The sequence below is a fragment of the Leucoraja erinacea genome, chromosome 4, assembly GCF_028641065.1.
Source record: "Leucoraja erinacea ecotype New England chromosome 4, Leri_hhj_1, whole genome shotgun sequence".
Classification (NCBI taxonomy): domain Eukaryota; kingdom Metazoa; phylum Chordata; class Chondrichthyes; order Rajiformes; family Rajidae; genus Leucoraja; species Leucoraja erinaceus.
Window position 1 is genome coordinate 44,571,673 of NC_073380.1, and position 26,643 is coordinate 44,598,315.

The 26,643-nt window shown below is 42.4% G+C and overlaps 1 protein-coding gene across 2 annotated transcripts in view; it reads right to left on the reverse strand.

Moving 5' to 3' along the window:
* Positions 1 to 26,643, reverse strand: part of LOC129696330 (putative Polycomb group protein ASXL3) — a 188,686-nt gene that overhangs the window by 124,505 nt on the left and 37,538 nt on the right. Inside the window, exons 4-5 of one of the 2 annotated variants that reach the window (XM_055634149.1) lie at positions 11,929 to 12,037; positions 10,187 to 10,295 (exon numbers count right to left, since the gene is read on the reverse strand). In XM_055634149.1, coding sequence (XP_055490124.1) covers positions 10,187 to 10,295; positions 11,929 to 12,037 — 218 coding nt within the window. Of the gene's footprint in view, positions 1 to 10,186; positions 10,296 to 11,928; positions 14,002 to 26,643 lie in introns of those variants that run through there. The other variant, XM_055634148.1, reaches the window with a different exon arrangement.

Below are 26,643 nucleotides of genomic sequence, written 5' to 3' on the forward strand. Positions count from 1 at the left end.
TTCTACCTGTATCTCTGCCTCTTCCCTTTTTAAATGTCCTAATCTAATTTGCAGATTTCTTCCTGTTCCTGATATTCTGCTAAAGTTAACATTTCCTTCTCTGCTCCATTTGCTTTGTTTTCCTCTGTTTCTGTTTCTTATTTGTAGGTAGGATCTGACACATGGCTGCAGGTATTCGTTTTCTAGCAGCTTCCTTTGTCGCTCAATTTCCTGGCACTGCATATTTATCTGCTCTTGTTGTTTAATAACATTCTGCAATGCATAACCATTGTCCATTGCTCAGTGAAGGAAGCTCCATGCTGGACTATAGTGAAGTGTCCTAATCGCAATTGGTCCTGCATACTTTTGGCTCGACTGACAAGCCTCTCTTTGAGAAGGCAAGTACGGGATACTGAGTTGGATACTGAGTTGGATGATCAGCCATGATCATATTGAACGGCAGTGCAGGCTCGAAGGGCCGAATGGCCTACTCCTGCACCTAATTTCTATGTTTCTATGTTTCTTTAGACTTTTCTATTAACAGGTTTTTGGTCATTGTCACACATTTATTTAACTGTTCTTTGTATCGTTTAAGCCTTTTTTGTTGTTCATCTATTTTTCTTCTTAAATCACCTTTCTGGTTATTCCACAAGAAGTAGGATCTATATTGTCTTTGCATACAACAGTGGCTTTGATTTGTGATCTGTATAGTTTTCTTGCTTCATAAGCAAGATAGTGAGACTGCTGTATAATTCAGTTTAAGGAAGTCTTTCCTATATTGTTTAAGCCTTTGGTATCGTTTCAGCCTTTTCTGTTGTGCATCTATTTGTCTCCTTAGGTCTTTCCTATACCAACTCATACAAAGTACTGACTGAACTTTTACAGTAGCCCTCTTTTGCTTAACCCACTGCCTAACCACCATACCCTTGTAGGCAGCCTGAATGGTAATAGTTGCATACCTCATTGGCTGATATTGCACAAATTGTGAATGCCCTATTTTGCATGCTTTGTACCATCTCTGGATCGAAATGACTGCTTGCGCATAGCTCTGTAGCGTACCCTTGATCGGTAACTATGGTATGCAGCTTGCAGAGTGACGGCAGCTGCCTTTTGCATCAAGACATATTTTCTTGTAATGCACATCATTAAGACTGACTTAATATCATGTAATGCACTTGTAATGCACATCATTAAGACCGACTCAAGGGTTGGACAGGCTAGATGCAGGAAGATTGTTCCCGATGCTGGGGAAGTCCAGAACAAAGGGTCACAGTTTAAGGATAAGGGGGAAATCTTTTAGGACCGAGATGAGGAAAACATTTTTCACAGAGAGAGTGGTGAATCTCTGGAATTCTCTGCCACAGAAGGTAGTTGAGGCCAGTTCATTGGCTATATTTAAGAGGGAGTTAGATGTGGCCCTTGTGGTTAAAGGGATCGGGGGTATGGAGAGAAGGCAGGTACAGGATACTGAGTTGGATGATCAGCCATGATCATATTGAATGGCGGTGCAGGCTCGAAGGGCCGAATGGCCTACTCTTGCACCTATTTTCTATGTTTCTAACATGGCATGCTGCCTTGATTTTCTCAACCCATGCTCTGGATTTAATCCTGAAGGCCTGAATACAAACCACTACTTTTCTCAAACTATTATAATGTCTCACTTGGACATCTCTTATCTGGCAAGCTCTGTATCATTGCTGAACAGCAATGGCAGACCAGCGTAGTTTCTTGAAATACTGACGGTGTTTATGCATCTGATAATAAGGCTGTATGACCTTGGCAGATTTGTGCATGAACCGCAATTGCTTTCGAACAAGCATTCCTTGGTAGGCAGCCTGAATACAGCTTGAATAGTTAGGGTTGCCCTCTGGATGGCAATGTCCCTTTGCATTTGACTTTTGTCCTTTTGCCTTTAACCTTTGGCCTTTTGCACTTGACCTTTGCCACCTGGCACTTGACTTTTGTCTCTTTGTCCTTGACTTTTGTCACTTTGCACCTCCCGTTTGTCCTTTGAGGGACTCCCTGCCCTCTTTAGTTCAGGCTCCTTGCCTCTGGGACGCCCTTGGAGGTTTTGGCGAGAAATGAGCCATTAATGCCTCCTTACACTCCTCGTACAATTTGTCTGTGGGCTTTGGTGGCTGCAGTAACATCCGTAAAATCTAATAACCCTCTCTTCCTAAGCCTAATATGAACCATGCTCTCTCCTTCTCCTCTGCAGTGCTATCATTGGAAATGAACGAAGCCTCCAAGACTTCAGTCCATTTCTCAAAATTACACCCAGAATCTAACTGGGGAACCTTTCCTACAATTTGAAAAGCCATGCTACCTGTTGCTATTCAGGTGCACTATCTTCTGTTCTCTCACTATGTTTTCTGCACTGGACTTAATCCTTTTACACGCTAAAAAGTGATCCAGCCCACTGACTACATAGGCGTCCGAAGGGGGGGGGGGGGGTGCGTTGGCTGCGAACGCACCCCCCTTTCCCCACCCCCCAAAGAAAAAAAAAAAATCACAAAAATAAATAAATAAAATCGGGAAATAATAAATCAACGTTTCCACTTTGGATACGGCCAGTTCTCTGTTCTCCCGTCGCCGGGAATGAGTGGCTGAATCTGAACCCAACCGCTGTAACCCCAACACCAGACGCTGCTGCGGCTGAGCCCGCTCCCCTCGCCTCCCCCGGGGCCCAAGCCATCTTCCCCCCACGCCACCCCCGCTGGGCCCACGCCACCTTCATCCACCCCGCCCGCTGGGCCCCTGCTGTGCCCGCGCCACCTTCTTCCACCTGCTGCCCTCTGGCAGACAGTACAGGTCTTTCAAAACTATCACAAACCGACTCAGAGACAGCTTCTACCCCATTGCCATACGTGAACTTAACAATGCAAAATAAGAAATAACACCCACATTCAACTGAATGGTTCTACCTCAGCTGCTATTGTTATTTATCTGTAATTTTTTTTTAATATGTATATATTTTTACCTTTTCTTATATATTTAAAATTGCTCTTGTGAATCGCACCGTGGGATTGACTTTGACATTTCGTTGTACCAAGTGCAATGACAATAAAGAGATTATTCATTCATTCATTCAGCCATCATCCATCCCCCCCCCCCCCCCCCCAAAGAGGGGGGGGGGGATGTGAGAGGGGGAGGGGGAGAGAGATGGGGAATTATGCGTCAAGCCGATAGCCTAATCGTTAAAGAGTTAAAAGATAGCCTAATCGATAAAGAGCTGAGAAGAGGAATCAGAGCTGCCAAGGAAAGGTACTCTGAGAAGTTGAGGAGCACGTTCTCACCTGATTGAGTTTTACTGCAGGTTTGAAAATCAGAAACGTAACCCTGGTACCCCTTCCCCAACAAACACAGCCAGACCCCAGTCCGCAAAGAGTGAACCCTGCACCCTCTCCTTCCCATTCACCACTTCACACCTACTTAAGGCAAGACTCCAGTATGAAAAGAGTGGACCCTTTCCCACCCCAACCAACACTTCACACCCACTCACAGCCTGACCTCAGTCTGCAAAGACTGGGCCCTTCTACACCCACCCCACTCCAATCACCACTTCACAACCAAATACTCATTTTTACCCAAAAAGATAAGGATTACTGGTCTTAATGACCACAGGCTTGTCGCACTGACCTCTGTAGTCATGAAGACCGTTGAAAGGCTTGTGCTGGCCAAGCTGAAAAATATCACAATCCCTCTGCTGGACCCTCTGCATTTTGCATATTGGGCCAATAGATCTGTGGATGACGCAGTCAATCTGGGCCTGCACTTCATCCTCCAGCACTTAGACCACCCAGAACTGAACACAATATTCTAAATGCAGTCTCACCAAAGTCTTATACAACTGCAACATGACCTCCCAACTTCTATACTCAATACTCTGACTGATGAAGGCCAAAGGGCCAAAATACCTTTTGACCACCTGATATACCTGCGACATGACCTTCAAGGAACCATGCAACCATCAACCATTCCTCTGCCCACCTGGCTAATTGATCCAGATCCTGCTGCAATCTTTCACAACCATCTTCACTATCTGCAAAACTACTCACTTCTGTGCCATCAGCAAACTTGCTAATCTTGCCCTGTTCTGTGATGTTTCACAGAGTGCTGGAGTAACACAGCGGGCCAGGCTGAGTATAGAAGTTGTGAGGTCATGTTGCAGTTGCATAAGAAGTTGGTGAGGCCGCTTTCAGAGTATTGTGTTCAGTTCTGGGCACCATGTTATAGGAAATATGTCATCAAACTGGAAAGGGTACAGTGAAGATTTATGAGGATGTTGCCAGGACCAGAGGGCCAGAGCTATAGGGAGAGGTTGCGTAGGCTGGGACTATTTCATGGAGCACAGGAGTATGAGGGATGATCTAATAGAGGTGTATAAAATCATGATTTGAATAGATTTGGTTGAGTCTTTTGCCCAGAGTAAGTGAATCGAGGAGCAGAGGACATAAGTTTAAGGTGAAGGGCAAAAGATGTAATAGGAATCTGTGGGGTATGTTTTTCACACAAAGGGTGGTAGGTGTATGGAACAAGCTGCCAGAGGAGGTAGTTGTGGCAGGGACTATCGCAACATTTAAGAAACTGTTAGACAGGGACATGGATAGGACAGGTTCGGAGGGATATGGATCAAACGTGGGCAGGTGGGACTAGTGCAGATGGGACATGCTGGGCCGATGGGCCCGTTTCCACACTGTATCACTCTATGACTTTATCTATCTTTCCATCTCAAACCTATTCTCCTGCCTTGTCCCAATTACCTCCGACATCCATATCAATCAAGAATCTATCAATCTCCTCCTGAAAAATGTCCGTTGACTTGACCTCCACAGCTGTCTGTGGCAATGAATTCCACAGTTCACCACCCTCTGACAAGAAATTCCTGCTCATCTCCTTCCTAAAGGAATGTCTTTTAATTCTGAGGCTGTGGCCACTGGTCCTAGACTCTCCCACTAGTGGAAACATCCTCTCCAAATCCACTCCATCCAGGTTTTTACCAGGCTGGGACAGACGGCAACAGCTTCGCACCGTGTCCCAAAGCTTGTGTCCTGTCCTGCATCACCCAAGGCAGCAGAGACGTTATAGGAGGGGGCAAGCACCGTAACAAAGTAGCTCACGATGGTTTGGGTAACATTCAGGAATGTCTATGCATGTCACATCATGAATATTATTGAAGAAAGGTCTTGACCCGAAATATAATCTATACCTTTTCTCCAGAGATGCTGCCTGACTCACTGAGTTACTCCAGCACTCTGTGACATGTCACCTATTCATGTTCTCCACAGATGCTGCCTGACTCACTGAGTTACTCCAGCACTTTGTGACTATTTTCCCTTCACCCATCTGCCCAAGCCCACTCTCCCCCCTCCTTTCCTATGTTCCTCTCCACCCATAAACCTCTCTCTGCCTTTACATTTCACTCCTCTTTCAAATCTGCTCGACTTATCTACATGCATTTTCCTTCTTCACTTTTTAGTCATAGAATGATGCAGTGTGGAAACAGGCCCTTCAGCCCAACTTGACCACACTGACCGACATGTCCCATCTAAACTAGTCCCACTCACACGCGTTTGGCCCATATCGATCTAAATCTGTCCTATCCATGTAAGTGTCCAAATGTCTCTTAAACATTAGGATAGTCCCAGCCTTAACTACCTCCTCTGGCAGCTCGTTACATACAGCCAGTAGCAATGTTACAAAATTTTGAGATTTAAAAAATCAAGTCTGTAATTTATCCCATCAGATAAAGCATAAAATTAAGTTTAATTTGACACCTAATTCACTTTCATATCTCAAGTATTCAAAAAGTTATGGCCATTTTCATACTCGGAAATTAGCATCTTGTTCCCGATTGATTTTCTATGGACATAACAAAAAAGCTGTGATCGTGTGCTGTCAAAAGGCTATAACCTTCTTAAAAATTAAGAGAACTGAATGAAATTTTCAGTTATCGTTGATTGAACCATTCTGAAACAAACATAAAATAATCTAACTTGGATGACCTGAAATTAAAGCATATAATTAGTTAGTTACCCAAGTGTAGCTAATTTCAAACTTCAATTACTAGATCTAAACATCTATCCATTTCTTAATAAATGATTAACGTTTTTAAATAGCCCAAGTGTCCAAATAATATTCATAAATAATTCACAATAAAACATGATTTTAAAATCTCATTTACATTAATTTATAGGCCAAATGGAAGGAATTTATTGTTCAATTGCAGTAAATTAAAGTCCATTTTAAATCAGCTTTCTAGTGGGTTCCTGTGAACGCGCTGGTTTAGAACGTTCACATTGCAGTGGATTTGTGCCCTCAAATGCCCAGAAAAATACTGCGGGATATAAAGAGCCCAAAATGAACTACTCGCTATAGAAAACTTTATATACAGGGTTCTTAAGAAGCCCCTTTTAATGTAAAAATAAGGTACATGCCTTTAATTGTTTGCTTTATAAAACCCTGGGGCTGCGAGAGGTCGCGGGTTTAGAGAGTGATTTTTAAACTACTATAACTATTATACAAGGCCATAAAAACTAATAATACCTTTTGCGACGGGGTCTTTCAGCGATTTTTCGTTAATGATTTACTAGGCTGAATATTTTCGATTGCAACAGCCTAGTAAAAATCGCGTTTTAAACCCGCCCCCTCTAAACAGCCTAGTAAAAATCGCGCACACGGCCTGGGGCAGATTCTCAACGACGATTCAGGTAGGTTTTGCAACATACCTACACCCAGCGCCCTTTGTGTGAAAAAGCTACCTCTCAGGTTCCTGTTAATTTCTGAAATATTGGTCATAAATTTGGTGCAAAGATGCTCCAAAATAAGGCTCAGAATGCACCAGAGAGCATCTAAAACCCCTGAGCTTCCAGGCCCTGGAGTGGGCCCTGGAGCCTGGCATCGAGGGACTTCACGCTTCGCGCTCGTGATGTGCATAGCGCGCACATTATTTCACGTTAAATTTTTTGTAATCCTGTCATGCCACCCCCCTTTTTGAAAAGCTTCGTACGGGCCTGGACTATTACTAATTCTTACAATAATAGATTTATACTATTAACCAACATTTCATGTTAATAGCCAACTAGAACCTTTTAAACCATATTCCCGCTATGCACACAGATTGACTATTAATAACAGTGACCAAGGCATTACATCCAAACAATTCTGCTTTTACTGTGATTGAATAGTGAACAATGCATTACATTCAACAGTCCTGCTTTTACTTTGAAGGAATTCACCGGTCTGGCTTGTCGGCCTATTGACTCCGGCGCCTCCTCGACCTCTCGGGCTGTCCCCACTGTTACTTTTGAAGATGCTGGAGGATTTCTAGAGCTTCTCTAGAGGATACCGTTGCTGCTGGCCACTCCGGACCTCCGCTGGCTCCACCGGGCCTCTGCTAGCTTCACTGCAGTTCTGGCTATCGCCGACTTCCACTACTCCGCTGACTTGCTTGCCTGCTGTCTCCCGTGGACCCCCTGCGGAAGGGGAGTCTCTTGGTCCCCGCTGCTCCGCCCGTCGTTGGCTCCAAAGCGCGGCCTCACTCTGCTGGGCTCTGCTGCTCGGTTCATCGCTGGCTCCACGGCCCGCCTGGCTGCTTTGCTCGTCGGGCCTGTGCCCTGCCTTCGGGGGCTGGGTAAGCGCTGTGTCCCGCTTCTCTCTCGGCCGGGTTTTTCTCGCGTCGGGACTGTGGCGCGTCGTCGGGGCTGGCCAAACGCTGTGTCCAGCTTCTCTTGCGCGGACCCGCTTCTCTCTCGGCTGGCTTCTTACTCGACCAGTCCGCTTCTCTTGCGCGGCCGGCTTTCTCACTCTGCCCAAGTGCTGTGTGCTTGAGTGCTGTGTCCTGCTTCTCTCGCGCGGATCCACTCTTCACTCGGGGCCGGACTTCCTCCCACATCCGGGCTTTCCCCGCTCTCGGCCGTCTCTTGCGAACGGAATTTCTCGGCTCTCGGCCATTTCTCGCACGACCGGGTTTCTCCGCTTTCTCCCCCCACCGTGCTGACTGCTCCCGGCAGGGCTGAAGACTCGGCTTTTGTCTGTGGCTTCTCCGGACCTGTTCGTGGCCTACATGGTACTAGGCCCTCACTTGACATCGGTGGCAGCTCCTGGGCCTGGCTGTGGGTTACACAGCCCTGGAAAACGTTCGAAGTTGGTGGCGGTCACCGGACCTGTCCGTGGCCTACACGGTACATGGCCCCGGAACTCACCCGAAGTTGGTGCCAGCTGCTGGGCCTCTTCTGCCCCTTTGCCGTGGCTGCACGGCTCTGGAAAGCGTTCCAGGTAAGTTGACACCGTCGCTGTCCTGCTGGTTAGGCTTCCAGCTTTCGGCTGCATTCTTTGTTGACACTTACTTACTGCCCCACTTGTTTTCCTTGCGCTCTTGCTTCCCGTTCCGACCTTTCTTTTCTTTGGTGCCAATTCAAAACCATATGGCGCCAAATCTTTTTGCTTGGTGCCGTTCCACTTTGTTTCCAAACACAACCTCTTCTTTTTAACAGTTTTTCTTGGTAGCCCTTCTTCTTTGTTCGTTTATCCTCGTCGCCAATTGTTGTGTATTTGGGTGCTTGGAACTGAATTAAAATAATACTCGGATACAGGAGTAAACTAACAAGCTTCTTTATTCCAGGACATCATCTTTTGCTTGGTGCCGTTCCACATATGTTTGTTTCCAAACACAACCTCTTCTTTTTCACAGTTTTTCAAGTTGGTTTATTTGTCACATACACATACGAGATGTGCAGTGAAATGAAAGTGGCAATGCTCGCGGACGTTTGTGCAAAAGACAAACAACAAAACAACCAAACAAATTATAAACACAATCCTAACGCACATATTATTTTGTAATAAATAATAGAAGGAAAAATTCTGTACAGGGTCCCTGGTGGACAGTCCGAATTGCCTCTGGGAAGAAAACTGCATGGCAACGGATACCGGATACAGTCTGTTGCAGGGGTGGAAACTAACAAGATTTTGTTTGCTCTGGAGTTGCACCCTTGTTGTATAGTTCCTGCAGGGGGGTGAGTGAAGTTCCCATTGTGCGTTCCCCCGAACGCACTACTCTCTGCAGAGCCTTCTTGTCCTTCCAGAGCAATTCCCGAACAGATGGTAATGTTCCCGGACAAGATGCTTTGCTGCTTAGAAGCACTGGATACCTCAGAGACACTCTGAATTTCCGCAATTGCCTGAGGTGGTAAAGGCGCTGCCTTGCCTTACTCACCAGTGCTGAGGCGTGTGATGACCCATTAAAGTGGGAAAACTGATATAAATATTTTGTTTCTTTAATCACCGTCTGTGCAAATACACTTTACGGTCAAGATGCACCCAGTAAGGTTACCAAGAAGCACAGATTATTTAGTGAGCAATTATCGGAAAAATTCAGTGCAGCTACTAAGATATTGAAATTATTTCTTGAATAACATAGAAATTGCTATAAATAAGTTATAAATAGGTCATTTATCATTAAGAAACATGCTGACAACTGTGTTAACTTTTCAAAACTACTTAGTCATAGCTATAATGTACATTATTACCATTAGTAACATTCCATGAAACCGGCAAAATACGTATTTCATGCAATATTTAATATTTTTTGTTGATTGAAATCTTCAATTGCAGCATCTAATGTGAAGGTGTTTAAACAATAAACATTGAAGAAGAATTATGACTTTGTGACACAGACTTTTATGGTTGGACGTCTATAACGGTTGATTTGAATAAAAATGTTATATCATTCGCCTTTTTTGCCAGGCCCAAGATTGGATCACCTGTTTAAAGGGCATAAAGGCAAATTTCTTCCCCAAATACAATTTATGGTTCTCAATTTCTTCATTGTTTGGAAGTTAATTTGCTTCCATTTCTGATGTAGTTTTTAAATGTTAAAGCTATTACTCCAATATAATAGTAATCCACTGAGCATTTTAACCAATGCAAATTCTATATTTTGTTACACATTGAATTAATGTTCAAACCCCAGTCAAATAAAGTCTGTGGTTTAAAAACCCTTAGTCCAAAAAGAGCAGCATAGAACAATGGGATTACTTGCATTTTTTCTGCTAGTGCTCCCCTACCAGATTCTCAGAAAACCTAGCTATTCAGACACTAGTGCAGAGCTAGTTGATCAGATAGTGTTTCCAGACTCAAATGAAAAGATAATGCCCATCCTTACATTTTGAAAATTACCGTAGCATAATGTTAGAAGTTACTGACATACCTCCATTTTCCTCTTCATTGCTATTTATTTCAGCCATTTCGCAGCTGTCTAAATCTGATTCGCCATCCAAATCAATAACCCCCTCTGCTGACGTTACCAATTCATCTTTCTGTTGATAACAAAAACAGTGTTAGGAATCGTTTATCTTTTCTTCAGAAATGCTTTCAATATGAAATTGTAAAACAATTACAGTATGTTCCTTTTGTGCAAAAGGTAGTTCATCAACCTTGCTGTTCATCTTGTTGAGATTTGCTCTGCACACAAAACAAAAGGCTTACTTTTGCCTTCGAGCCTTTGAATACTGACAACTAACACTGAACTGTTAAAAGTGAAAGTTTACTTGCTTCAGCTCACAACTGTTATTTGCAGCCAGTGACATTTCTATCCAAACTACAGAAGAGAAAAATATCTATTATTTCAGCAGCTCCTTCCTGATTCAGAACCTTTTCCGTGATCATATGGAAAACAACAATGTATGAATGACAGGAAAAAAACAACATTCTCAATAAAAGTTATTCAATTTAACAATTACAAAAATCCAGAAATGCATTTAACAGTACACTTTTCAATTGTATTTCAAACAATTAGATTATAGTTTTTCAAGAGGAGTAATAAGCTGCATAGCAATAACTGGGGAATCTGAATGGGTGTTGGCTCACCACTCTCAGATCCCCAACAGCAAATAAATATAAGTATTTAATTAAAAGCTTAACTATTTTTTGGATCTTCTACCTCACATTTCCAGCATATTTCAGCACAATGCCACCTTGCTTTGGCTGAAAGCATTCTTACATCTGAATCAATAGGATGTGGTTTAAGTCCCAAGGTGGCATTTGACTACATAAATCATGCTTACATTCCAGAGTGGTGTTGTTCTCCTTGAAATACATGGCTCGAAATGTATCCTTCTAGAAATAGCAGTGTTCCTGAGTGCATTATTTGAATTGTTATATTTCAGTTGCAATGGTATACTCTGAATGTCAGCTTAATGTTATAGATCTTGCTGATCAGGTTATTTGCCTGGAGTACAAGCCAACTGCAGCAGGAGAAAACCTATTAACCATTCATTACTCACTGTTGTGCAGAATATTACTAATGTGTTTGTTTTCAAAAGATAGCAGCCAAAGGAGATCAAATGGATATATCTGTTCTTGAGATTTTTTACTTGTCTGAGAGAGATAATGTGGCATTACATAAACATCTTTTAAAAATGACTGTTAGAGCTCAAAGAATAATTGAGAATTCTCTTTAAGGTATTATTATTATTATTATTATTATTATTATTAAATCAATGCACAGAAACAAATCACAGTAAAGGTATCCATAAAGAAGCCTCTATCTTTTGAAATGCAGAAAGTTAAGCTAATCATAATGTTGTATGCTTATACATAATGGAAGTACTTAAAATTAATTGTTAGTACATAACTGATTTTAAATTGATTTAAGGAAACTAACAAGCATGAATTCAGTAATTTAAAAAATCTCAGTTAATAATTAAACCAAAATGGATTGCCAGAAATAATGTCTTCATCACCATGCACCCCAATAAAATTATTTGTCCACTACACTGTAGTATTACTAAGATCAGTAAGCTTTTTCCATTTGATCACCATTGATATGTCTGCATACTTCCCACATTTGAAGAAAAACATGCAAGCAAATCTTTTATTTCCTACTTCTAAGTAATTATTAATGTGTTAAAAAAGTACCTAGTCCTAATACATTGTTTTGTATTCACTTACTTTAAGAGCATAAAGACCCATCTTTCCTGGAATTCGGCAGAAAGCTCCATCTTCCACACGAGCATTGGTATGAAGCATGGCATTAAGGCAGGCCAGAGGAGAGGTTCCACTGATTTGAGAAACAGATGCATACATTATTGTGTGAGCACTTCTCACAAAACATTCACTTTCCACTTGGACTTTGTGCAAATTCTTCCAACCTTGACCAACATTTACATCACAATAGCAGACATGAAAAGCAAATTTTAATCTGGAGCATTTATTACATTTAACCATCAGGCATAAGGTTGAACACAATCCAAATGAAATCACAATCCAATAATTTAAAATATACTTTGCACCAAGGATTAAAGACAAGCATCAATATTTTTGCCCAGAAATAAAAACTAGCAAGGTTTTAAAATGCCAGAATGATCAAAGAAGGGGAAAGTTCAACAGTATCAGTATTCAATGAAATAAAATAAAATAAATTAGAATGACCTGGAAGTGGGGGGTTGGGAGACACTGCTACAACACATTCTTCATTTTCTTTTTTTTCTCTCAGAAGTCACTTAGCCTGTTGTTGCATCCATGATTTATTAGCATATCATGTAAACGTTTTGATTTTGTACACAAGGAAAAAAAAATTATATATGGTGCATTCCATATACAACATACTCACTCAAGATTGCCACCTAGAATGCCACTTCACAAACACCTTATTACTTTTATTTTTTTAAATTAATTTATGGGATGTTTACACTGTTAGAAATTCTGATTATTTACAGACCAACCTAATTGTCTCTGAACTGAGGATACATTGGACTCAATTAAAAGGCAGCATCTGATGACCATTACCTTGGCTTCTAATGGAAGCAGAAATAGATGGGTACACAATTCAGGTAAACAACAGCGCCTCTCTCCTCCCCTGTAGCCAGCAAAATCCAATTCCCCCCAAACATAGCTCTCCCCTTCCCCAACTCACCCCAGCCCTGTCACCTGGTTCCTTTCTCCTCCTTCACCTCCTCCATCTGCTTATTGTAGTGGCCATTTGGCCTGTTTTGCATGTCATTGTTGATGGCATGTGCCTTTAAATTTTAGACTGCCCGTTATATTGTGGGTGGGATTTATGATGTGTTTTTGGGCGTGTTTGGAGCTAAGATGCTTGTGCAAAAGTTTAGTTTTTAGATTAGTTTGGAGAGACGATGGGGAAGATTAACCCTTCAACCATGCGGGCCACATGCCAGATCATGCCAGTGTTACGGAGACACGAGGAGTTTTCTTATGTTTAAAGTAATAAGCTAGAGTTCGATGAAGATTGTAGTAACGAGTCAAAATAAATTTGGATGTATCTTACTATTTTCTATCAACAATAAAGCATTTATTCATCAAAAGACTGTGTTTGGAAGCCATATCTGTGAAGAAGCTCTGAAGATCTCGGTGAGTGAGCTCGCATGCGTTTCGAAGACACCCCCTTCAACCATTCTCATCCATTTAGCGGCTAGGGTGCTAATTACCTGAAAGATATGAAAATCTGCCGCTACACTTATCATCTGCCCCTTTCCCACTCCGGTTCCCTCATTTTTCTTCCCTCTCGTCTCCTTGCTCATTCCTTCCCACTATCCTTCCCTTTAGTTCTACAATTCACTCCCTACCTTCCTTTCTTCTCAGATTCCACCATTTACACCCTTTTGCCTTTTCTACTCCAGCCTTGGTTACCTTCTCCACCCTTCTGAATGAATGAATATTTTGTCATATGTGACAAAGTCACAGTGAAATTGTTTGCTTGCATACCCAAGGTATGCATGTAGGCGCCACATAAAGGACACTGACAAAGTATCCCATGCCAGCTCCTCTTTTGTTCTACCCCCTCTCCCTCGCTCTCCGCCATTCCCCCATGGTGGGTCTTCCTTTGTTCTCTCCCCCAACTCGACCAATCAATTTACCTGGATCCACCTCTCACTTGCCAACTCTTGCACCACTCATTCCCCTCACATCTACTCCATCAGTCTGAAGAAGGGTTCAAACCTGAAATACTGTCTGCCCATTTCCCTCCACAAATGTTGCCTGGCCTACTGAGTTTCTCTAGCAGTCTTCTTTTGCATTAGTATATCTACATTTTATATATTTTATATATTTTACCAATCTTGCTTTATTGTGGTTCCAATCTACCTGGCACTATATACTCCTGGAGAATCAAGAAATATTAACAACTGTCAGGATAGTGGACATTAAATAATTGGCCTGTAATTATCTATAATTAGCAGCCATTTTGTTAAAATAAGTGCTGAATTGGTCATCTATCTAGTCCTTTAATAAGGATATATCCATAATTAGAGAACGTGAAAATTAAATTATATCGTGTAATGGGACAGAATTATTTTTGTCAGCTCTTATAAACATGAGAAATTATTGGAAATTTTCAAATATTAGCAATGTTTAGTTGAGGCAAAAAAATATTTTAAAAACATTTTCTTTTTTCAATGTTATTGAAAATCGGAGGAAATATTTTATCATGCGGTGACAACTAATTTTACAAGGAAGGATAGTTTGAAATTAAATATTTGATAAATTACAATTACTTAATTTTAAAAAGGGGTACTGAGATGCAATAATACATGTGTACATTGAAAAGCCAATAAAGATATTTATTAAAAACAGATGCAATTAAAAACAGCAGGACTGGCAGTTCAAAGTTGGGGTACATGAGCTTCAGGAGAAAAGGGGTGGGGGGGGGGGGGGTTGGGTTATTGGTTAAGGAGGATGTCACAGCATTTCCAAAGTCTACAGCGTGATTTAGGCCATTTGGAAAAATGGGCTGAAAGATGGCAGATGGAGTTTAATGCTGATAAATGTGAGGTGCTACACCTTGGCAGGACAAATCAAAATAGGACGTACATGGTAAATGGTAGGGAATTGAAGAATACAGTTGAACAGAGGGATCTGGGTATAACCGTGCATAGTTCCTTGAAGGTGGAATCTCATATAGATAGGGTGGTAAAGAAAGCTTTTGGTATGTTAGCCTTTATAAATCAGAGCATTGAGTATAGAAGCTGGGATGTAATGTTAAAATTGTACAAGGCATTGGTGAGACCAAATCTGGAGTATGGTGTACAATTTTGGTCGCCCAATTATAGGAAGGATGTCAACAAAATAGAGAGAGTACAGAGGAGATTTACTAGAATGTTGCCTGGGTTTCAACAACTAAGTTACAGAGATAGGTTGAATAAGTTAGGTCTTTATTCTCTGGAGTGCAGAAGGTTAAGGGGGGACCTGATAGAGGTCTTTAAAATGACGAGAGGGATAGACAGAATTGATGTGGACAAGCTTTTCCCTTTGAGAATAGGGAAGATTCAAACAAGAGGACATGACTTCAGAATTAAGGGACAGAAGTTTAGGGGTAATATGAGGGGGAACTTTACTCAGAGAGTGGTAGCGGTGTGGAATGAGCTTCCAGTGGAAGTGGTGGAGGCAGGTTCATTGGTATCATTTAAAAATAAATTGGATAGGCATATGGATGAGAAGGGAATGGAGGGTTATGGTATGAGTGCAGGCAGGTGGGACTAAGGGGAAAAAAATTTTGTTCGGCACGGACTTGTAGGGCCGAGATGGCCTGTTTCCGTGCTGTAATTGTTATATGGTTATATGGTTATATAGCAGTGGTCAGAGGTGATATTAAGGATGGTTCCTCTAGTGAGGCTATATGGATGGAGCCGAGGAATAAGAAAGGGCTGACTATCTGGACTACACTTTTTCCCACCCAGCTTCCTGTAAGGACTCTATCCACTACTCCCAATTCCTCCATCTACGCCACATCTGCACCCAGGATGAGGTGTTCCAAACTAGGGCATCGGAGATGTCCTCATTCTTTAGGGAACGGGGTTCCCCTCTTCGACTATAGATGAGGCTCTCACCAGCGTCTCCTCTATATCCCGTAACTCCGCTCTCACTTCCAATCCCCCCCACTCGTAAGAAGGACAGAGTCCCCCTTGTCATCACCTTCCACCCTGTCACATACAACAGATAATCCTCTGACATTTTCGCCATCTCCAACGGGATCCCATCACTGGTCACATCTTCCCATCTCCTCCCCTTTCGACTTTCCGCAGAGACCGCTTACTCCGTAACAACCTGGTCAATTCGTCCCTTCCCACCCAAACCAACCCCTCCCCTGGTACTTTCCCTTGCAAACGCAGGAAATGCTACACTTGTCTCTTTATCTCCCCCCTCGATTCCATCCAAGTACCCAAGCAGTCTTTCCAGGTGAGGCAGAGGCTCACCTGCACCTTCTCCAACCTGATCTATTGCATCCGCTGTTCTAGGTGTCAACTGCTCCACATCAGCGAGACCAAGCGCAGGCTTGGCGATCGCTTCACCCAACACCTCCACACAGTTCGCATTAACCAACCTGATCTCCCGGTGGCTCAGCACTTCGACTCCTCCTCCCATTCCCAATCCAATCTTTCTGTCCTAGGCCTCCTCCATATCCAGAGCGAGTCCCACCGCAAATTGAAGGGCAGCAACTCGTATATCGCTTGGGTAGTTTACACCCCAGCAGTATGATCATTGACTTCTCCAATTTCAGGTAGTCCTTCCTTTCTCCCTTCGTCCCTTCCCCTTCCTATCTCTCCCATAGCCTACTGTCTCCGCCTCTTCCTTTCTTCTTCCAGCCCCACCACTCCCACATCAGTCTGAAGGGTCTCAAACCGAAAAGTCACCTATTCATTCGCTCCATAGATGTTGCCTCACACGCTGAGTTTTTCCTGCACTTTTGTGTACCTTTGATTTTTCCAGCATCTGCAATTCTTTAAATAAGAAAGGGATGATCACCTTGTTGGGGGTGTACTACAGACCCCAAAATAGTCAATGGGAATTAGAAGAACACATATGCCAGGAGACTGCAGACAGCTGCAGGTCAAATAAGGTTTGGTGTAGTAGGGGATTTTAAATTTCCAAATATTGACTGGGAAAATCATAGTATGAAGGATTTAGATGGGGTGCAATTTCTCAAAAGTGTTCAGGAGAGTTTTCTCCAGCAATATGTAAAGACCCCCACACGTGTGAGGGCAATACTTGATTTAGTCTTGGGAAGGGCAAGTGTTCGTGGAGGAGCCTTTTGAGACCAGTGACCACTGTTCGATTAAGTTTAAGATAGTTATGGGTAGGGACAGAGGGGTCCACGTGTTAAAATGCTTAATTGGGGTAAGGCCAACTTTGAGGGTATGAAAGAAGGTCTCGCTCAAGTTGATTGGAGCAGGTTATTTGAAGGAATATCAGCTACGTGGGCTGTTTTTAAAAGTGTGCTGACAAAAGATCAGGATATGCATGTCCCTGTTAGAGTGAAGTGCTAGGCAAGCAAATGTAAGGAAGCTTGGCTGACGAGGGAAATTGATGAAGAATAAGAAGTACGCATGGGACAGGTGGGATCAAGTACACCCCTGAAGGCGTTTCGGGAACTAAGGAGTAAACTGAAAAAGGAAATCAGAAGAGCAAAAGGGGGTATGATCTGCAGGTAGCATTCAGGGCAATCCCAAGAGATTTTAAAAATACACGAGGGAAAAGGGTAACTAGAGAGATAGTGGGATTTACTTAGGAGAAATACAGGAAGACGGAGACAGTCAATGGTAGTGTCTTGAGATCAGTAAGGTGTTGGAAGGTACTATCCTGTTTGAAGGTAGACAAATCTCCAGGGCCTGATCAAATATATCCGAGGACTTTGTCATAATCTAAAGAGGAAATTGCGGGAGCCCTGGTTGAAATTTACGAGTCGTCTTTAAATCCATGAGAGGTGTCGGAAGACTGGAGGGTGGCAAATGTTGTGCCTCTATTCAAGAAGGGCTGCAGGGAAAATTCTGGGAACTATAGGCCACTGAGCTTAATATCTGTAGTTATTACAGAGTATTCTGAGGGAAAAGGTATACAGGCATTTAGATGGCTAAATGTTGATTAAGGAAAGTCAGCATGGTTTTTATACGTGGGAGGTCATGTCTCACAATTCTGAATGAGTTTTTTGAAGACTTGACCAAAAAGGTTGATGAGGGTAGAGCTGTAGATGTGGTATATATGGACATCAGTAAAACATTTGACGGTTCCGCATGGCAGGCTGCTCTGGAAGGTTAGGTTGTATGAAATCCAAGGAGAGATAGCTGAATGGATATAAAATTGGCTTCATGGAAGAAAGCATGAAAATTGGCTTCATGGAAGATGGTGGAAGGTTGCTTCTCAGATGGGAGGCATGAGACTAATGGTGTGCCTCAGGGTTCGGTGCTGGGCCTGTTAGTGTTTGTCATCTATAATAATGCTGGTTTAAATCAAAGATGGACACAAAATGCTGGAGTAACTCAGCGGGACAGGCAGCATCTTGGAGAGAAGGAATGGGTGATGTTTTGGGTCGAGACCGCATTTAGAGTATTGCATTCAGTTCTGGGCATCATATTTATACAAAAGATGTTGTCAAGCTGCAACGGGTACAGAGAAGATTTACGAGAATGTTGCCAGGACTAGAGGGTCTGAGCTATAGGGAGAGGCTGGTACTCTACTCCTTGGAACGCAGGAGGATCAGGGGTGATCTTATAGATGTGTATAAAATCATGAGAGAAATAGATTGGTTAGATGAGTCTCTTGCCCAGAGTAGGAGAATTGAGGACCAGAGGACATAGAAGGGGAAAATATTTAATAGGAATCTGAGGAGTAACTTTTTCACACAAAGGGTGGTGGGTGTATGGAACAAGCTGGCAGAGGAGGTAGCTGAGACTGGGACTTTCCCCAATGTTTAAGAAACAGTTAGACAAGTACATGATAGGGCAAATTTGGAGGGATATGGACCAAACGCAAGCAGGTGGGACTAGTGTAGCTGGGTCATTTTGGCCGGAGTGGTCAAATTGGGCCGAAGAGTCTGTTTCCACGCTGTATCACTCTATGACTGTATGAGAGATTGTACTTAAAATAGACACGTCTGAAATAATAAAATGCTCTACTATCATAGCAATACAATTATTCCCTTTGTTTTTATTTGAACGTGCCAAATTAGCATCTTTGAAGATGAAACGTTAGAATATGACATTAGAATATTAAAATACGTCGCAGATTGGCACCACAAAAATGAAAATTTGGGTTCAGAGTTGCTAGTATTAACTGGTTCTTTTATTAGATAAGTGAGAGTTTTAATCATTGGTTGCTGTAAATGGAGAACAACAGTAAATACATTATATTTAATCATAGTGGGCCATCTGATTCAAGCCAAATATAAAAGTGAGAGGAAATTCTTTGGCCTGTATGAAAAAATAGTCAATTCAATTAAACCACTTTAAAAATGAAATAAATATCATGAATGCTCACCTTCTAAGATGTCGCCACATGTTGAATAAGGTCCAATGTATTAAAGTAGGGGAAAAAAATTAAAAATCAGTACAATATAGTAAAATAACTACACAACCAAAACACATGCTTTGCTGTTTCTTATAATTTGGACGTTAAAATATATTCTTTCAGTTATAATCTTATGCATATTGATCTGACAGTTGCTGGTCATCACCTGGTGTAGTAATAAACCAAAAGAGCAAAGTTCCAAATATGGTTTTGTTAAAGTTGGTCACAATAGGAGGAACACAATAAGACGGAGCTCCTGCCCCCATGAGCTACCCAATGGCATATGCATTTGTATTTGTTCTGGTCAAATATTGGTCTTGACAATTACAGCTTTAATAATAACTTCTCATGCTTGCAAATGAATGATCTAATTGATCAGAATGGTGCTCAGGAAAGGCATTGAAGGAAGGGAGAGAATGAGAATGGCAGTTCATTATTTTGGAAATAAAGTGTTAATGTAATATTTATTTACATTGCCGTCTTTCCACCCCTTAACTTCCTAGTTATTTTCTCAGATCATTTTAATATAGTTCGGTACCTGGATTAATAAGATGATATTTTGACTATTTTATGGATGGCAACTTAATTGTTTTCATGTTATGTTTTGATGTGGCATTCAAGTGTGCAAACTACTGAATTTTGCTTTTCCAATATTAGTTGATAGTCACTGAAATTTTTGTTCAATTAGTACTTTTTACATTTTGAATAATAACAACTAATATTAGATGATAAAGCACACACCCCAAAATCTTATACTTCCAGCGGCGGAAGTCCGCAGGAACTGGAGGACAGAGATGTGTGGTGTGTCCCCTTTTCACTGTTTGCGTTGAAAACCAGCACCACTGCGTCGCTAATGTTTTCAACGATGATGAATTAATGATTAGAATAATGACTGTTGAGTACTGACATCAAAATTCTAATTATTCAGTTGAAGTTTAAAGTACAAAAAAAATTAACAAATTAAAAATGAACACACAGAATTACAGCCGTTCTGACATTGTACTAATTTAGCAGTTAATGATTTAATATACGAGTATATTCTCAAGGAATTTCCTCTACTTCACAAAACATTTTAACTGCACATGTCCATACTCAGTTTTGTTGATAACAAAAAATATTGGCTTACAAGGGGTAAGTTCCTGACTTCAAATTTCTGGAGGGGAGCCAAGCTCAATAACTAGCATATTGGAAATTCAGGCGTGGGCTGTTTGGTTCTGATCCAGATTTCTCATGAGATCCTAATAGATGACGCTCCCTGATTGAAACAAAGTTGGAAAATTACCTTGCTGTTTTCGTTTCAACATGACATTCTTACAGCCACAATTACTTTCTATTGCTATGAAATCTTTAATTCCTAAGCCCATCCACGTAAATTACTTATTGTCACTATAATAGGTTTATGCAATTTCTTGATACTCCAGGTATTAATTTCAAGACTCTTGAACTCTTTGTTACTCTGGTGTTTGCTCTCGAATTAGAGTAAGAATCATAGAATCATTGGGCACTGAAACTAGCCCTTTAGCCCTTCTCATCCTTGCCAGCCAAAATGCAGCATTTTAGCTAGTCCCATTTGCCTGGATTTGACCTTTCCTATCCTTGCACTTGTCTGAACGTCTTTCAGTCTTCAGTAATACTCAATCATTTCAATATTATCAATTTCTATTCTCTATTCTACATATGCTTGCTTCAAAATCCCCCCCCCCCCCCGTGCTTTTGGCAATGCTCGCATGAATTTGGTTTTCTGCTATACTTAACAGCCTGTCCCACTCACGCAATTTTTTCGGCAACTTGCTGGCACCCGTTAGTCGCAGCAGGTTCCCAAAAATTTTCAACATGTTGAAAATCCAGCGGCGACCAGAAAAAGGTATGACTCTTTGGGGGAATACTCATCAGCAAAAATGCATCACCCCGTGACATCAAGGGGTAACCTCCTCCCTGAAAACCTTCCAGTCTGTCATGGACAAAATGTTTTAAGACATTCCGCACTGTGTGCAACCAGGATGACCTACTGATATTCACAGAGGGCATGGTAGAACATCTGGAAATCCTCGAGGAAGTTCTCACACGACTGAACTGCCAAAATGTCAAACTGCGACAAAATAAATGTGCATTTGTGCAGTCAGAGGTGGTCTACCTTGGACTCAAAGTAGACGCCAACAGACTTTGCTCTGGGAAGGCGAAAGTTGAAGCAATAGTGAATGCTCCAAAACCCAATTACGTGTCAAAGCTACGATCATTCCTTGGGATGGTGCAGTTCTATGCACGATTCCTTCCAGACTTAGCAACTGTGCTAAAGCCACTACTTCATCTGCTACAAAAAGATGTAAAATGGACGTGGGGAAAGAAACACCAACGTGCATATGACATCTGCAAAGAAAACTAGATAAGTGACAAACTCCTTGGCAAACAACGACACGACACGCGAGATGAAACTTGCTTGTGATGCTTCAAGTTATGGTATTGGTGCAGTGATCTGCCACGTAATGAATGACAGACAGGGAAAGCCTATTGTTTTTGCATCCCGCACCCTATCACCGAGTGAGCGCAATTATGCACAGATAAAAAAGGAAGCACTCAGCATCGTGTTCGGCAGACCATTCACCCTAGTGACTGACCACAAGCCACTACTAGTGATACTTGGTCCCAAGTCAGCTATTACCTTCCACGGCAGCATCAAGGATGCCGCGCTGGGCAATTCTACTGTCCCAGTATGATTACAAGGTTGAGTACAGAAGCTCCAAGTGCAACACGACACACAACATCGCGGAGCTGGGGATGCGGGCGTCCGCGCAGCCAGGGGTAGAGTTGCTGGGGTCGGAGCTACAACCGGCGCCGCCCGCGGCCGGAAGCCCACAGCCCCACGATGTTGGGAGTCGGCGGCCACAGCGCTCCGGAGCTTACTGCACGGCGACCCGGTAAGGCATTGCCCGCTCCCCGCTTCTCCGACCAGGTAGGGGACCAAGAATTAAAGTTTTCCCCTTCACATAAAAGCCCTCCAAACTAACTGACTAACATTTAAGCAATGAGTTACAGATGTTTAAGTGTCTACCCGGTCTCCGAGGAGGAGGCAGCCGCTACAGTAGTACAGACCTAGGTTGACCGTGGGTCGTTTCGGGTCAAGTTTGGCGCCAAACGCGAGCTTTGGTGTGCAGACGACATCCTGGAAAAAATGTCCGGTTTTCGGAGCTCTTCGGTTTCCGGAACTCCAGATAAAAGGTTGTGCACCTGTAGTAGATAGTCAATCCAAATGGACTGAGGTTAAGCATATGGGGTCAAGCACTCATCTATGAATGTACCATAGATGAGTTGAGATACATTTTTGCATGCCATGGTTTACCAGAAGAACTTGTTTCTGATAACGGGCCTCAGTTTCATTCAGAACGGTTCAAAGTGTTCATGCAGCGAAGTGGTGTTAAACACACACTTGTTCCCCCATACCATCCAGCCTCCAACGGGGCGCCCGAAAGGTATGTTACAATTGTCAAGGACAAAGGACAAAGGACATTTATTGTCACATACACCATTTCTGGATGTAGTGAAATTTAAGTTGCCATTTGCATCACACCAATAAAAGTAAGACGCTGCATTAAAGAAGAATTTAACATAAAACATAAAAACATCCCCCCGCAATGGTTCCCACTGTGAGGGAAGGCAACAAAGTCCAGTCCTCATCCTCTTGTTCACCCGTGGTCGGGGCCTATTTGAGGCCTCCGCATTCGCCGCAACGGCGGCCCGATGTTTCAGGCCCTCTCGCCAGATGATGGAGCTCCGGCATCGGAAGAACACTCTTCAGCTGGAGTGTCTGGAACGGCCACTTCCTCCTCGGAGATGCTCCCAAAGTCCACAGGCCGCACTGGTTTAAAAGTCAGCGCCGCCGCGGCTCGAAGCTCCGCAGTGACAGCTCCGGTCTGTTGAGAGTCGGCGGTCTCAGTATTACGGAGCCCACCGCACGGCGACCCGGGTAGGGCATCGCCCACTCTGCGATGGTGCTTCAGCATTGTGCCGCCACTGGAGCTGAAGTTGTGGCCGGTCCCGGCAGGAAACGCTGCTCCAGTCCCATTGGTAGGCCACGAGGAAGGGGTGAAGGTAAGGCTTGGAGAAAAGCCGCATCTTCGACCAGGTAGGGACTGAGAAATGCAGTTTTCCCCCCCTTCCCAACTCTGCTCCACACTCCACATAAAAAAGATTAGACCTCCAAACAAAACTTTTCAGCACACTAAAAAATAAAAAAGGGTGAAAGGACGGACTGCTGCAGGCTATGCAGCCATACCCGACGGCGCCCCCTCACTCACAAAGATGCTCTCAAGAAACAGATTTTGCAGGGTAGTTCAAAGCTCAGCATGAAACATCGTTTGGCTAGTTTCTAGCTGAACAGAACCAAACACACAACAACGGGTTAATCAACTGCAGAACTGTTGATGAAGAGAAGGCTAAGAATGTGCCTAAGTCTAGTTCAACCCAATTTGGCCTTGAGAGATGAGCAAAAACAGTTGTCAAAAATGCCATTTTGACCCACAAAAAGGGGAGGAACTTCAAGCCAGATGAGCAAATTTGTGTTCTTAGTCCTCCCAACGTCCAGTCGAGACAAATGGGATGTTGAGAAGATAGTGGAAGTGTGTGGAACAAAAAGATACAGTTGGAAGTTGGAGATAGGATCAAAAATGTTCATGTTGATCAATGATTCCAGCCAAAAATGAACCAAACACTGAGCATGAAGTCCTAATCCATGAGTTTTTATTTGAAAGCGAGTTGGAAGTCCACTGTGATTGAAACACAAAGTTCAGTTAGTTTAGTCAAAGAAACAGATTCTTGACTGTGCAATCGATGGTGGCCTTCTATTTCAGCTCCTTGGAGATGATGGTTCGAAGGAACTTAAAAGACCATGGATGTGACTGTGGTGTTGTTGATGGTGAGTGGGAGGAAGGGAGCGGAAGCTCTCCTAATGTCTACTATCAATTCCATTGTCAAGAGCATTGAGCTCCAGGTCGTTACAAAGTCACCAGGATGCCAGCAGTGTCACTTCCTGCCTGTAGATAGATTCCTCTCCGTCCTGGATCAGTCCAATCTGGGGTGCGTTGTCCGCAAACTTGAGAAGCTTGACAGAGGAGTCTGTGGAGGTGCAGTCGTCGGTGTAGAGAGAGTAAAGTAGAGGAGAGAGTACGCAGCCTTGCGGTGCTCCTATGCTGATGGTCTGCGGGTCCGAGATGTGCTTTCCCAGCCTCACATGCTGCTTCCTGTCTGTCAGGAAGTTGGTGATCCATTGACAGAGGGGTTCAGGCACAGTCAACTTGGAGAGTTTGGAGTGTCGTAGCACGGTGTTGAGTGCAGAGCTAAAATTAGCAAACACAATAGACAATAGACGCAGGAGTAGGTCATTCGGCACTTCGAACCAGCACTGCCATTCAATGTGATCATGGCTGATCATCTACAATCAGTACCCATGTGCCTCGACTCCGCAATCTTTAAGAGCTCTGTCTAGCTCTCTTGAAAGCATCCAAAGAGCCAGCCTCCACTGCCCTCTAAGGCAGAGAATTTCACAGACTCACAACTCTCTGTGTGAAAAATGTTTCCTCATTTCCGTTCTAAATGCCTTACCCCTTATTCTTAAACTGTGGCGCATGGTTGTGGACATCGGGAACATGTTTCCTGCCTCTAGCGTGTCCAAACCCTTAATAATCTTCCTGCTCATCCTCCTAAATTCCAGAGTATACAAGCCCAGCCGCTCCATTCTGTCAATATATGACAGTCCCATTCTTTCTTTTAAAATCTTTTTATTTGTTTTTTTTCAAAAACAAAAACAAATCATAAAATAATAATAATAATAACGATAAACATAACAATTATATTGATACATAGGGATCAGGATTACATTAATAACAGGTATAACCTAATATGAGTCCAGTGTCAAAATACACATTGAATATAGACCTCCCGGTCTCTATGTAAATATAGTTAAGTGTTTAAAAGAGAACTTGTATATATAAAAACAAAAAGATAGGAAGGAAAAAAAAAGGGAAAAAACAAAACCCCATAAAATTAGAAAAAAAGCAAAACAGAATCTGGGCTGCAAAGAATTTCAACAATTTACGTCCCTGTTTGTCGCCAAGTCTGTTCCACTATATAAAGGTAAAATAATTATTATAACAGTTGGAGAGGGGACAATTTATGTCGTGTGAAAACGTTGAATAAAACTTCCCCAAGTCCTATCAAATTTAACCAAGGATTCAAAAATGTCACTCCTAATTTTTTCTAAATTTAAACATGATATCGTTTCAGAGAACCAATGGAGTATGGTCGGAGGATTAGAGTCTTTCCATTTAAATAAAATAGATCTTCTGGCAATTAATGTGGTAAACGCCATCAGCCGATGGGCGGAACGGGACAGATGAATAGAATCTAACTTTGGTAGCCCAAAAATTGCAGTAACATAGAAACATAGAAAATAGCTACAGGAGGAGGACATTCGGCCCTTTGAGCCAGCACCTCAGTAATAGGATGAGGTTGTAAATCAATACCTAAAACTACAGAAATAGTATCAAAAATGTATTTCCAATATTTTTCCAAAAGTGGGCAGGACCAAAACATACGTGTCAATGAGGCCACTTCAGAATTACATCTGTCACAGGTAGGATTTATATGACCATAAAAACAAGCTAACTTATCTTTTGACATATGAGCTCTGTGAACCACCTTGAATTGTATCAAAGCGTGTCTTGCACACATTGAGGAAGTATTAACTATTTGAAGAATCCTCTCCCATTTCTCTATAGGTAGAGAAATTTGGAGTTCTCTTTCCCAGTCATTCTTAATTTTATCAAATGCATCTATTTGTAATTTCAAAATCAACTCGTAAATAGTCGTCATTAAGCCCTTCTGATAAGGGTTCAAATGTAAAATGTTTTCCAAGATTTCGGTTTGATGTGGTAACTTTTTTCACACAGATAGTGGTGAATCTCTGGAACTCTCTGCCACAGAGGGTAGTTGAGGCCAGTTCATTGGCTATATTTAAGAGGGAGTTAGATGTGGCCCTTGTTGCTAAGGGGATCAGAGGGTATGGAGAGAAGGCAGGTATGGGATACCGAGTTGGATGATCAGCCATGATCATATTGAATGGTGGTGCAGGCTCGAAGGGCCGAATGGCCTACTCCTGCACCTAATTTCTATGTTTCTATGTAACGGAAAAATGGGTATAGTAGCCCTCAAAAAATGTCTAATTTGTAAATATCTAAAGAAATGCGAGTTAGGTAGATTATATTTATTGCAGAGTTGTTCAAAAGACATAAAACAACCATCCAAAAAGAAATCACGAAAAGCTACTAATTCCTTCCTCTTCCATAACAGAAAGGTTTGATCAGTACTAGAAGGTTG